A 13,403-nucleotide genomic window follows, 5' to 3' on the forward strand; every position below is an offset into this window, starting at 1 on the left:
AACAAACCAGACCTAAATCAGTGCAGGGGTAAGGAAATACCCCTGGATTCCAGCTGTCAGAGAAAACATTCTGCAAAGGAGTGTTTTATTAGGTATTGTATGATGAAGACTTGCTTCACAACTCAGGAAGTCAATTCAGTACAAATGATAACTGATCATCACCGTAAAATACAAACGAGGCATATTAAACTGGATTTATGTGAAATACAAGCCTGTAGAGGTTAACTGTGTGTGTCTGCTGGAATTTGCACTTCGCAAGGGGCTGGCAGTGCCGCTGCAGCACAGCAGCACACTGCCCTCCGCCGGGGCCGTCTGACTCACAACCACAGCTCTGACACAGCAGGCTCTGCAATGCAGTATTTTGTTTGTTTTCAGTGGGTTTTTTCCCCTCCTTAAAAGTAAAATCAAATTTAAAAAAAAAAACAAACCCAAAACCTTGAAAACAGAAGTTATGAAAAGGCCAGATGTTTCATGTCATTATTTGGGCACCCTCTGGGGAGAAAAGAGCATGAAGACTCCTACATGTTGCAGGCTGAAGCCTAGTTAACTAAATGGTAAATATTCACAGGGGTTGGTTCCTAATTTTGTTTGTTGCCTGAGCAAAGCCATTATCCAGAGGCAATGACAAAAGCTTCTTTACAGGATCTGTGCCCAATTAGCAGTGAAATAGCTGGAAATTTCTTATGGAGTTTCAGTTATACTGTTTTTATATACCATTGTTCTGCAGACAAGTTGGAAAAAGGTCTGTACTTTAAAGGCACAAGGCATTTTTTTAGTACTGATGTCACTGCATCTGAAGGATGGACTGCAATTTTTTTTTTATTTTTTTTTTGAAACTAAAATAGTTTTTTTAAAAAATAAAATAGTTACTCTAGTTAAAGACTACTTGTAGAACAGACTGGCATCCCAGCAGAACATCCTTGTACTTCTGATGTTGAGTAAACTGAGAAAAATATGCATTTAACTATTTTTTTAATCTTTGGCAGGATTGACTCAACGTTTAGTTACAGACTACAAGCAAGTTGTAGAACTTCTAGAAGAAGGAATAGCTAAAAGGTATTTTCTAAAGCAAAAACTAGCTCCATCCTTACTTAACACTTTTTTCACCATGTGTGGATTTCATTGATGTTTATTTTACTGACAGTATTGCCAATGCTTTGTCAAGCCAGGATGTCATATTTGCTGATCCTGCATGACCTACACATAAGATGTTATGTATCTTCATATTATCCACAGTAAGAACTACAAGCACTCATAAAGTTGTTTCTTCAAAACTGATCCTATCCTGAGTTATCCACAAAATTCAGCTATCTGTCTGGGATAAAAAATGCTGTAATCAGACTTCCAATTTTTCTCCTCCACTTGCTCATGACACTTGAGACTGTATAGCTTTCAACTCACTTGTTAGTGTAACTTAGTGATTTGAAACTGCTGAAAAGATAGTGGGTTTTTACTTAATTCCTAAAAATATTTGTTTTATAATTACGTGTTTTAATTTTTATAAGTATTTTTTAAAGTTTTTGGTCCAAATCATGCACGTTGGCTACAAGAGGACTGTGGGAATTGTCACACCAATGAAGCCAATGATTTTGGCTCTCATGAGCCAAGACACTTTTTTACTTTTTTGACAGAGAGCCTTGGATATCAATACAACTGCCATTACAGTGATGGAAGAGAGTTATATTTGAAAAGATTCTCCAAATACAAATCACAGTTCCAAAATTGATATTAAGTCTTATCATAAGAGAGGTGGAGATTTTAGAATATCAGTGATGCTGGGAAGTAAATAAAAACTAAGCTGAGTTATCACAGAAACATAAAATAAACAGCAGGATTAAGTTTGCCGCTTCTGCTTGTAGCGATCAAGAGATGCAACTCTATGGTAAGAAAAGACTTTTTCAGAATGACAAAATTCCAGTCTGTCTGGTAATGTAATCCTACAGTTGTCTCATTGCTAAGGAAATAGAAGATGCAGAGAAAACAAAATCAGAGGTTCAGTATTTTCTGTGTAAGTTTTTGTGGTGCCAAAGTTTCAAACATTGTCACTTGGATGAAACCAAACAACTTCTTTTTCCGAATAACTTTTCAAAAACTTATTTGGAATATACATGAAACTCCTCTTTACATATAGTTTTTATTTTTTGAGAAATATTCTGCAGAGTATTTATTAGCACAATATAACTGCAAACAAACTAATTTAAAACATCTGCAGAAATGATGCTAAATGAACATCAGCAAGATCTGAAGGGTAAAGAGGGTGACGAACAGATTGCAATTTTCCCATATGGCTGGAGGCAGGAGTGGAGCAGAATGGGACAAGATGGCTCCAGGTCTGACTATACAGGAAAGATAGGAGGGGAAACTCCCCTTAAACAGGAAAGATAGGAGGGGAAACTCCCCTTAAATATGGGTGGTGCCTTTCATGGGGCAGGGGGCAGCTCCTGTGCTAACAAGCAGCAGAATTTACTGGAGGCATTTTTTTTCCACTTGGTTTTATCAGGCCATCTCCAGCCATGCTCTGGCTGCACCCATCCATTATAAAATAAAACAAATATGATTTTCAACATGCAATCATTATCTTTGTTGTAACTCTCAATGCTCTTATTTTTTTTTTCTCTTGACACTTTGCAAGGCTCAGTCTCAAATGCTTAAGAATAACATTTTTAAAATGCAGGAAATAAAAATTTCCAAAAGCATAGCCCTGGTGCTGTGTAAAGCAAAGCAACCAAGGAATCTAGATAATATTATTAGAACAGTTTAAAATATTAAAATGTATACCACATACCGCGATGAAATAGACTATATGAAAAACGTAACACACACGTTCTTCCATAAAAATTCTCACATGGTTGTGAGTAGTTGAGTTGTGAACGTGCCCTCCAGTTACCCTGTGTATTGTTGGAGGCGAGAAGCGAGTACTGACACTTCCTCCTCCAAACTGCAGTCACTTCCTATTTCTTTTTTGCTTAATAGACATCAGTGCTGTGCCTTTACATTCTCTGTCCACTGTAGAGCTGTTTTCTGTCTTCTGCCCTTTACCTAATTGTTTATCTTACTCCTCCAGCATCTGGAGACTAGTTCATGTTCTCCTGCTTCCTCAGCTTAGGCTCACTTATAGCCATGGTGCACTAGACTGCCTGCAGCAGCTGGTGGTGCCTGCTCACACGGCTGTGGAGGTGTAGGAAGCAGAGAGCAACAGGGAGGAGGATCCTGGCTTTGGCTTCCTGCAGCAGGCGCTCAGCAGCGTGCGCACGGCTACGGCTCTCTGCTCTCTGGTGCAGCTGGTCTCTGTGGTACTCTTGACAGCTGGGCTCGTAACAAAAATTGGTTCCACAGTCCTTGTCTGCGCTACTAAAATTGCCTGCTGTTTTTCAGGCTAAGCTTGGCAAAACTGATGCTGAATATTCAAGGCAAGCTATAAGAGTGACAAAAGAAAAGACCCTGACCTGGCTTCTGCCCTAGGCAAAATCCCACTTTCTTTGGGTTTGTCTAATCAAAACCGCAACAAAGAAAGTAGAGTTTCCAAATGTTTGTGTTACAGAGATAGTGGGAGAGTGCTGCTGCTGCTCCTCTTCCTCCTGTGCCTGGTACCTGCTAGCCAGAGTGTAGTGGTCGGAGGGCTAGAGCCAGATGACTGGTCTGTCTGCATGGTAAAGCCAAGCAAGTGCTACACGAGTGAATTACGGTATTCATTTGGTACTCATATGGGTAGACTGGTTAATCTCTTTGGACTCCTCTAACAGGGTAAAACTACTGTATCAGCCCTGTGACAGAAGGGAGCCTCAGAAGTGGTGTATGAAGCTTTTTGGACCCTTTGAAGTGCCAGAAAATAAAAACAGGGTCAATATGGAGAACATGTACTGAGCCAGTACATTCAGTGGTGTTGGGGTGAGCTGTATGATGCTGTTGCTGGCTCTACTTCTCTGCTGTGTTCTACCCTTACACAACACTTTACACCTGTGCTTGTAAGGCTGCTTTAAGATATTTCTTCAGAGTGCTGCTGGTAGACAAAAACACCTCTAAGTGGACTTTGGTTTCCACTCTCCCAGGGCCTCTCCACACACTCTGTGATCAGAGCCAAGAATACAGCCTACCATATTCTTCAAGTTTCACATTCCTTCATCTTCATTTATCTGCTGTATTTGTTATTTTTTTTTTCCATGAACACAGGGAAATAAGCCTCTGTAATTGAATGGTTTGTTCTTCTTTTTAGAATCACAGCAGCTACACACATTCACAATGCCAGCAGCAGATCCCATGCTATCTTCACCATCCACTACACTCAGGTTAGCTAAAAATAATCCAACTTCCTTTTTTCTTCACTCTCAAAAAGCATTGTTCAATGTGTTGTGCATTTGTTACTTGTCACTGTTTTGTGCTGTTTGTCATAATCTCAGTGGAAGCTGTTACTTCCTTTGGATCACACAGCAGATATGTCACACTTCCTTCACCTCCTGGTGTGTTGAGTGTTTACTGAAGTATTCTTGTTCCTTTATGCAAGCTTAGAGTCAGATGTGATGCCAAAGAGTCACTGTAAAAAGAAACGTTTACAGTTTTAATCAGCCATTTGAAATGCAATATTGTGAATGATGCTGTGAAAATTATGTGTGAATATGTTTGAAGTTATGTTTTGTCACACTTGTTTAGGATCCTTAATTAGCATTAGTTTAACACTTACCAAAATTTTGTATCTGTCCAGCTTTTCAGATGTGCTCATCTCTTTAGCATTTGGCATCCAGTACTCTCCCAGAGACAATGCACCCTTTCTCCGGAGGAATTATATCCTTCCCTGGCAGGGAAGTCATTCAGTGATCCAATAGACCTTTTCTATCTCACACTTCTAACATCCTGTAATCACAGAACATTTTGGGATATTTTTCAGTAGTTTCACGAAAGACCTTTGGAATACACTACTGGAAAATAACTGCAAGGTCTACAAGAAAGGCTTTCACAGTCGCTAGGCAGTAAAGGTTTTTTCAAGAGGAAATTGGCATAAGAGGGTAGTTTCTCTGTCCGGTGAGAAAGCTGTTGAGTTAATGGGTTGAACATAGTCAGTGGGTCAAGGTCACAAGAAAGGCAGTGAGACAGTCATATGTACAACTCGGTTTCAAACAAGAGCATATCTATTTTATTTTCATTAATTAATTAAGAGGAATAATCTTCCTTATTTATATTTTTCTCTTCAGGCTATATTGGAGAACAATCTCCCCTCTGAAATTGCAAGCAAGATCAACTTAGTGGACCTTGCAGGCAGGTAATAATATATTGAGGGTCAAAAAGGTAATTTTGCCTGAAGATGCTGATAGTACTGCCTTAAAAGATGAAATATAATATTTTAAAACTTCATTAAATTAACAGTAAGCCTGACTTCTGTATACAGTAACAAGGAATATTGAGCTAATAATATCTGTCATCTTTCTTCTGTATTGGGTGTTGGATTTCATTGGGGAAGGGAATTCCTGGGTCCTCAGATCCAATACCGTGCCATTGCATACATTTAAGGTAATTCCGTACAACCCTGTATTCTTAAGTGGCTTTTCCAGTAGCTATTGGTGGACTTACCGAACCTGACCTTGAAAAGAGAGAGAAAAAAAGGAATGTATTCCTCGTGGCTGCCTAGCATGGGTGGGAGAAAATAGTCATATCTCACTGCTGATGTTGTTCATGTTCCGAAAGTTCCTAAACGCTCTGATCTTAGCTATGCATTTCAGTGAGGAACATGTGGTTTTGCTGGATGTGACAGAGAAGAGAAAGATGGAAGTTGTGCTGAAGAGTTATAGAACAGTTGGAGACAGGACATTTTTCTTTCTCAAGAATGTAAATTGCCATGAATGTCTGAGCAGAGAAAGTAATTTTGAGAGGATATAGACTTCTGCGTTGAGCCAGTCTACCCTTGCAGAGTGGTGAAGTGTATGTTGGGGTTTTTAAAATTCAGAACCACTATGATTGGGTTGCCAGTTCAGGCTTGAATTTATGTTTTGATGGGTCTTTAACAGTAGTTTGCACCACCTTTGCTCATGGTTGTTTGGACTTTCTGAACCAGACAGCAATGTAAAGTATTCAAAGCATATGTTTTTTTAATTGCAAAGCTTGCAATTTCTGTTTTCTTCTATGTGAAAAATACATAATGTTTTCATATTGATTGTATGTTAATAATTAAGCATTTTTGTTTGGTTTGCATTGCCTTTTCCATGCTTGTGTGCTACAGTGAAAGAGCTGATCCCAGTTACTGTAGAGATCGAATTACCGAAGGTGCCAACATTAACAAGTCGTTAGTTACACTTGGAATTGTCATCTCCACTTTAGGTAAGCACAGTAGTTCTTTATATTTGAAGGGTAGTGATAAAAGCGTGGAACTCCCTCACCATGTGCTGTGTCTTAATGCTTATCTATATTTACAACAAAAAGCTGAACAGAACAGCTGTGTGGCATCTTCGTAAACTGTAATGACATCTAAGAAAATTAAATAGCCATGACAGAAAAAGACAACCCCTTTCCTGAGCTCTGTGGTATTTCTCCTCCAGCACAAAATTCGCAGATGTTCAGCAGCTGCCAGAGCATAAACACCATAACAAGCGAAGGGGAGAACAGTCATGCGGACAGTCCTTCTGTGGGCAGCATCAGCGGGACCAGGCGACCAGCTTACATCCCATACCGTGACTCCATCCTCACCTGGCTTCTGAAGGACAGTCTGGGGGGCAACTCCAAGACCATTATGATTGCCAGTGAGTTTGGTTTCCATTCGTTGTTAACATTTTGCACTACATTACCCTCTTAAAATACATCCCTACTGCAGTGAGAAGACAGCTATATCATTTAGAATTTGTGCTTGTAAAGATTTTCATAAATACTTAATAGGATACTCAAGAAAATGAAAAGGCATGCTGATTGTGCATGAAGTTAAGCTTAAGAGTCTTTCTAAGGATATAGCTTTTGATATAAAGTGATTTATTCAGTTATAAATATAATCTTGAGAAGACATTCTCTGTGAGCTTGATGAAATACCTCTAAGGATATTTTTGGTGTTGTTTTTTAAAGAAACAAGACTAAAAAAGTCCACCTTTTTGAAAAGTGATGGGTTGAACTTATTGCTTTTTAAAATAGTGTTTCTTTTCTATTTGTTTTCTGTCTGCAGCTATCTCTCCTGCCAGCTCCAGCTACAACGAGACCATGAGTACCTTGAGATATGCTTCAAATGCCAAAAATATTATTAACAAGCCCAGAGTGAATGAGGTGAGGCCTTGAGTTCTGCTTTTCATTCTTGTTCCATTTTGTTGTGTGCATTATTTAAGGTTTAGTCAGTATATCTGCTCTCTGAACAAAATTCATACGTCTTTTTCCCATGTTAATGAGAGCTAAATAGGAGCCTGGATATTACAGAAATAATTTCCTTGATCCCCTGCAGGTTAAACCATTTAGAATTTCACACCTATTTTACGTTCATCGAGTTTCACTCCTCCTTCTCTTTGAATTGTTGTGACATGTATATTTACCCTATATGTTTATCCTAAATATTGGCAGGGTTACAGATTTGTTAGGATTATTTGTTACTATTTAACCTGTTACTGCAAGTGCATAACCCCTGCAACTCTTCCTTTTGGCATGTTAAATGAACTCTGTTAAGGCTGCAAAGTCAAGAATTCAGAAGTCAATATGCCAGGCCTAAGGTAGACTATGTAGTTTCAATTTGTCTTTTCAGTACACAAAATGATTAAGCCTTTAAATACATGTTAACAATTTTTGCCACAGCACCCCAGCTTCATTGCACAGAACAGTCCTGTTCCAGGGGTGAACTCTGACTGTATGGCAGATTAATCTGTTCAATTGTGAGGGAGTCCTTCACAGGCTGCACAAGCTGAAAGGTGGCAGGGTATTAAGGGGAGTCTGATGCTGCCTTGGAGGACTGGATTCTGTCACTGCCCCTGCTACAGCATTCTTGTTCAATGCTAGTCCAGATGTTTAAAGTAAACTTTCAGTGTGTGCTTGTTCCTCATTTCCACCCTTACCTGCAGTCCACATTTATCAAATGGGAGAAACATAAACTCTCCCAATCAAAGATGTGATGTTAAAACAGATTGAGTAGCAGTTGTGGAGGTTTTAGACACTATATTGATGAGAACCAGCATAAAAAAAATCCACAGGGAAATGCATAATTCTATCTGTCTTCACAGCAAAATTCAAACAGCACATAATAATCAAGATCTATGATCACACATGCTAGAAATACTAAAACGCCTGAATTGCTGCTCTTTAACTGAGCATTCTTCACCTGGTGTTCTTCATGAGGCTGCTGGCCTACGGTAATCACAAAGCTTAAGGACTGAATCACAATGTATCCATTTAAGGGGCTGAATTTAGATTTCAAAAAAAGTCTTGATCCCAGCATTTCCTAATCTTTGAGCAGTCGGCTTTACAACTTTAGTAGTGTTCTTTTGTGATTTGGCTTGGGTGTATCAAAATTTTATCTGTAGATAAAAAGGATAGAATCTTAGGAATGTACTTCATTTATTTACCTTCCTAATGATACTCTGTTAAATCTTGGGCAGAAGGACACCCTTCTAACTTCCCAAATTTAATGTGCATCCATATTACCAGTGCCTATAACTAGTTTTTAGACATCACTAGTGGCAGCAATAGTGTGTTTGGTTTTGGCAGCAGCAGTTCTCAACTCTGTGACAGGCCACAGGCAAGTACACACAGTTCTCCTGGGTTAGTCTGCCAGCTAACCCAGCCACAGCTTCTCAGCCTCCCAACTTGGGTGCCCATCACTCTCTTGCACAACCCCTGCCAGACCCTTGACTCCATCCCTTCAGCGAGCTTCCATTTTCCCCTTGCTGTAAATTGACCTGAGCCAAAGTGTTACTGGCAGCCCAGAGAAATTTTACTCTTGACTCAAGAGTTTCCCTGAACTGACAGCAAAAAGCTGGTTTCCAGAAACTGCCTGTGCAGAGATGCTTACTCTGAAAGTGAGATAAATGCTGCCACACAAGCAGGCAGGAAATGCTTTGAGTATCAGCTGCAAGGGCTTTTAATACCATGGTTGGTGACATTCTGATTTAGTCTCCTCTAGCCTGATTTTTCTCCTCTGCATGACAGAAATAACAGCATTTTTCTGACCTGATGAGACTATTTTGAAGGTAAATCCATAAAAGTACTGATGTATCCAGCAGTTGTCATGATGGGAACAATTACTATAGTAGGTCTGTGTTCAGAAAAGAGATGGAACAAAGTTCATGGGAAAAGAGAACCTATCAAAGATGGGAACCACCTGCCCCTAGGCAGTTCATCCCAGGGGCCTAGTGGAGTGGAGCAAGGAGCACTGCTGTGAGTGTGCCTGTTCTCTCCTCCTGGCTCCTGGAACAGCTCTGCATTGATTTCTTTAGCTAGAATTTTTTAAAGAATGATTTTTCCAACATCTGTGTCTCAATGTTTCAGGATGCAAATGTAAAACTGATCAGAGAACTGAGAGAAGAAATTGATAGGTTGAAAACTATGCTGATGAGCTTTGAACTGGTACGTAGCAACGCTTCCCAACTGGAGCTCTAACGCTACTTTAGGTAGCTACAGTGACTTGCTTCTGTTTTATCTGTTTGTTTCCATGTTTATTGTAACTGGAGGGAAATTAAACTGTTGTACGAGTTCTGATGATTATAAGGTTAACTGCACTTCTGTTCTCTCTCATTTTTCTGGCATTATATTGATAATCCTGAAGTATAAGCAGTTATGTAATTATTAGAAAGGATTTTCTTGCCCAGCTTTCATGGAGTTGGATGGTTTTGTTGTCCAGAAATAGTGTGAAATAGAAATATTTTATTTGTAGGGATATGGATGCACCAAGACAGTACAAAATATTAAAACATTGATGTAATTTCCCTGCCAGACTTGTTACAGTCCTCTTTCCCAAAAAAGTGAACTAGCAGACCTCAACAGTATTTTGGAGTTTTTACCCAGCCTGCACATTCTGTCCCCCAAAAGAAGTGGTGAACATCTGTGAGCCCTCACAATACAGCTGCCATTGTGTTTTTCTCCTTTGGAATAATAATAGTGTCTTGGTTTTCCATGCTATGGGAAACCAATTCCAGTCTCTTCCATGCTGGGAGAGACTGGAACTAAAGTCCAGGATTTATTTACACAGGAGTATCTCTCTGTTAATGCTCTTTCACCAGGTCTTCACAAAAATTTACATGCAATAGCTAAAGAAGTGTAGGCTAGATGCTAGAAGGCAGCATCAAATGTCTGTGTATTTCGTCTTTCCTGAGTTCATCTCCTTGAAATCCTGGAGGGTGAAAGGACATGCCTGCCAGTTGTGAATAAGGAAACTAACATGTAGATCTTGGTGGCTGTTGTTTGTACAGAGGAATTCCAGTCCTTCTTGGAGTGATGACAGGGATGGAAATCTGACCGAGCTGGTTCTTCAGAATGAAATGAAGGTGTGTATGATCTATTTGATGCTGTAACTCTCTCCTGTTTCACTGAGCGGGGGGAGGTAGCATTGCCATAGTTTTGAAACCACAGTGAAAATGTTTTTGTCCTAATCATTTCCTGTTTGCTCTGAATATGCAGGAAACTGCCATCCTTAATGCATGTTGGGTGCTCTCTACCAATCTGTGAGGAAAGTCTGATGTCCTTAATGGGATACTGTCCATTGCGTATCACTGCACAATCTACTCCTTATTTGAAAGCTGTCTCAGTATTATCACATTATCACAGTAATTCATTATACAGAGCCTCTCTTTTCTAAGATTAAACTCCTCCAGTTTGTTTGAAGGAAATTATTGTGCAGTCATGAAATTACTAGGAAGATTTGATCACTGGTGACCTGGAAAGGTATTGGAGATCTGAATTTTAAGTTTTGCTTAAAGACAGGCAGAATAACTAGTTAGTATGATCATGTATCTTTCTGACATTTTGGGAATGAGTCTTCAATAGATTAAACCTGCTTCACTAGGTGGCAGTACAGATTTTACCCGGGTTTTTGTTGCCTCAGAAGTGTACTGCAATTAGAAATACACCTGCATTGCAGCTGGTGAAAGAATTTTGCTTCCAGTAACTGGAAAAAAAATGCTGTTCTTTCTGAAGAAATTTATGTATGAGAAAAATTAACCTGCTTAGTAAGTGAAACAGTTTCCTCTCCTATTCTTTAAGATTGAGCAATTGACCAAAGACTGGACAAGTAAGTGGACAGACAGGAAAGCCATCATGGAGGAATACAGTGTGGACATCAACAAAGAAAAAGCTGGAGTAACAATAGATTCTAGTTTACCTCATCTAATGGCCATGGATGATGATATCCTCAGCACAGGAGTGGTGCTGTATCATCTCAGGGTAAGATTATCATAAATTTGTCTTATTTTTCCCTTGAATTTGAAAACACTTGTTTTCTTTGGAAATGGGGAGTGGTTAAGGTGGCATTACAACAAAGCTATCAAAAAGTAAAGGCCACAGCCCCCAAGAGACAGATAACAGGGGGAAAAAAGCAGAAAAGGATACATGAAAAATGGAGGAAGTTGACCTCTTATGAATGCATGTGCAAACTATTTGATAATGTATCATAAGCAAAGCAAAATATTCAAATTAGGCATTAGTAGTTTGTCCACGAAGCTTGAGGTGTGTGTACGTGTCTCTGTGTGTAAACGTAAAGGATGGTGCTTAAAGTATATCAGACATACTAGTCCAGATTTTACTAAGTACTTGCATGCTTGAGGCTGGAATACTTGTGTATGTGTAGATCAAAGAAAAAAATTAAGCTTTAACGAGCACAAGCTCGCTTTGGAAATGACTTCTATATATTGCTGTTTTAAGCCTACCAGGCCTGCCAGGTAGATTCCAGGTGTATAGCTTGAATGCTAATTACTTGTGATCCCACTTGAGTGGCTGTTTTCCAGGATCAGGTAGAAATCCAGGCCTCAGGTAGTGTTTTGTTGTGTAGCTGCTCATTTAAGGCAAGGTTTTCACCAAGGAACTTTCATATCTTTGTATGTATGTTACTCCACATTGCGGCTTATGATGTGCGTGGCTAGGTCAAATAGTTTTAGGGGATTTTTTTTTTTTTATAAGTCAGTGCTAAGCTGGACTTTAACTTTTTAATGTTTAAATTATTGGAAATTACTGAAATATTGATGGTGTTTAACGTAAAAGGAATGATGGATGGGTACCTCTACAGAGGTGCACTCATTAGCAAAAAATGTGTTAAATATGGTTTAAAATCATATATCTGTCTATTACTAAAGTATCTTAATCCAAATCTAGGTTTTGTGCAGCTTGATGTAGTTTAGGGACGTGGGATTTTTTTTTTCCTGTTAAAAAGCTGCTACAAATATTTGAAACAGAAATCATAATCATACTGTTCTTTATCATATTGAAAGAGAAACCTTATTAATTTTTCTCGTGCCAGCACAAAGAAATTGTACCAGGTAATAATTAGGGACCAAGTCATAATGTCCAGTGCTGATCAACATGTAACTTGAACTACTCAATCCTTACATTAACATTAAATGTTAATTAAAAGTAATTGCTACTACTTAAATGTTTTTCCATTATGTGCCATTTTGGAAACAGCAGATATTTTCACATCACCTGAAGTAATTTAAAGATATTGATTGTAATGGAGGAACCTAGTTTGAAGGGTCACCTTCTGAAGTCATTAGTGTGTCTCTGTCACACTAACATCTTTGTCCCCTCTTTCTTTGCTCCTAGATGCTGCCTTTTCTTTTCTTTGTGCTTTGCATCTTTTAGACTCTGATGTCTATTACCTTCACCTGAACAGCAAGAAGGTAAAAACATTAGTGGTTCCTTAAATACCAGGGCTTCAACATATAACAGCACTTTACATTCTACTTCTAGAGGGAGGTCATGGCCACACTTTTCAGACCATTGTGTTACCCATTTAGTCTCTTGATACTCCGTAGTATTAATTGCACTAATCAACACGGTGCCTATGCTTAAGGAACCTTTCTTTCTTAGGTTCTGTTCTTTTTTCTGGCTTTCATTAACAAAAATATATGTTTTCCTTATAATTTAACTGACCTTTTTGCATAGCTTAAAAATATGGGAGTTGTTTATATTGTTTTAGAAAAAGATGTACTTCGCAAACTTTTCTGAAAGTTGGAGTACTCCCAAAAGTGAAGGGGAAAGTAATCTCACTCTTTATGGGTCTATAATGGATTTGGGAATTCTGCTCTTAGTCAGGAAACACTGCCAGAAGAGGGTAATAATTTATAAGCACTTCAACAGATATGAAGATGTACCTCAATATGTTAAGGTGAAGTTGTGTGATTATTTCCTCTGAATCATCTTTCTTTTACTTTTTCAGGTAGAATTCTCAATATTAAATTAAGGAAGAATATAAATATTTAAATTATTAGCTCACTAATAGCATTTGAAAAAAGGCAATCAACATAGGC

General features: G+C 38.7%; 1 protein-coding gene across 1 annotated transcript in view; it reads left to right on the top strand.

The window, feature by feature from the left end:
- STARD9 (StAR related lipid transfer domain containing 9) overlaps positions 1-13,403 on the top strand; it is a 112,859-nt gene that overhangs the window by 57,945 nt on the left and 41,511 nt on the right. Inside the window, exons 9-17 of the mRNA XM_074821297.1 lie at positions 987-1,056; positions 4,214-4,286; positions 5,187-5,254; positions 6,209-6,306; positions 6,525-6,725; positions 7,136-7,233; positions 9,436-9,513; positions 10,356-10,430; positions 11,146-11,325. Of these exons, the coding sequence (XP_074677398.1) occupies positions 987-1,056; positions 4,214-4,286; positions 5,187-5,254; positions 6,209-6,306; positions 6,525-6,725; positions 7,136-7,233; positions 9,436-9,513; positions 10,356-10,430; positions 11,146-11,325 (941 nt within the window). The remainder of the gene's footprint in view (positions 1-986; positions 1,057-4,213; positions 4,287-5,186; positions 5,255-6,208; positions 6,307-6,524; positions 6,726-7,135; positions 7,234-9,435; positions 9,514-10,355; positions 10,431-11,145; positions 11,326-13,403) is intronic.

This window comes from Strix aluco, chromosome 4 (assembly GCF_031877795.1).
Source record: "Strix aluco isolate bStrAlu1 chromosome 4, bStrAlu1.hap1, whole genome shotgun sequence".
Classification (NCBI taxonomy): domain Eukaryota; kingdom Metazoa; phylum Chordata; class Aves; order Strigiformes; family Strigidae; genus Strix; species Strix aluco.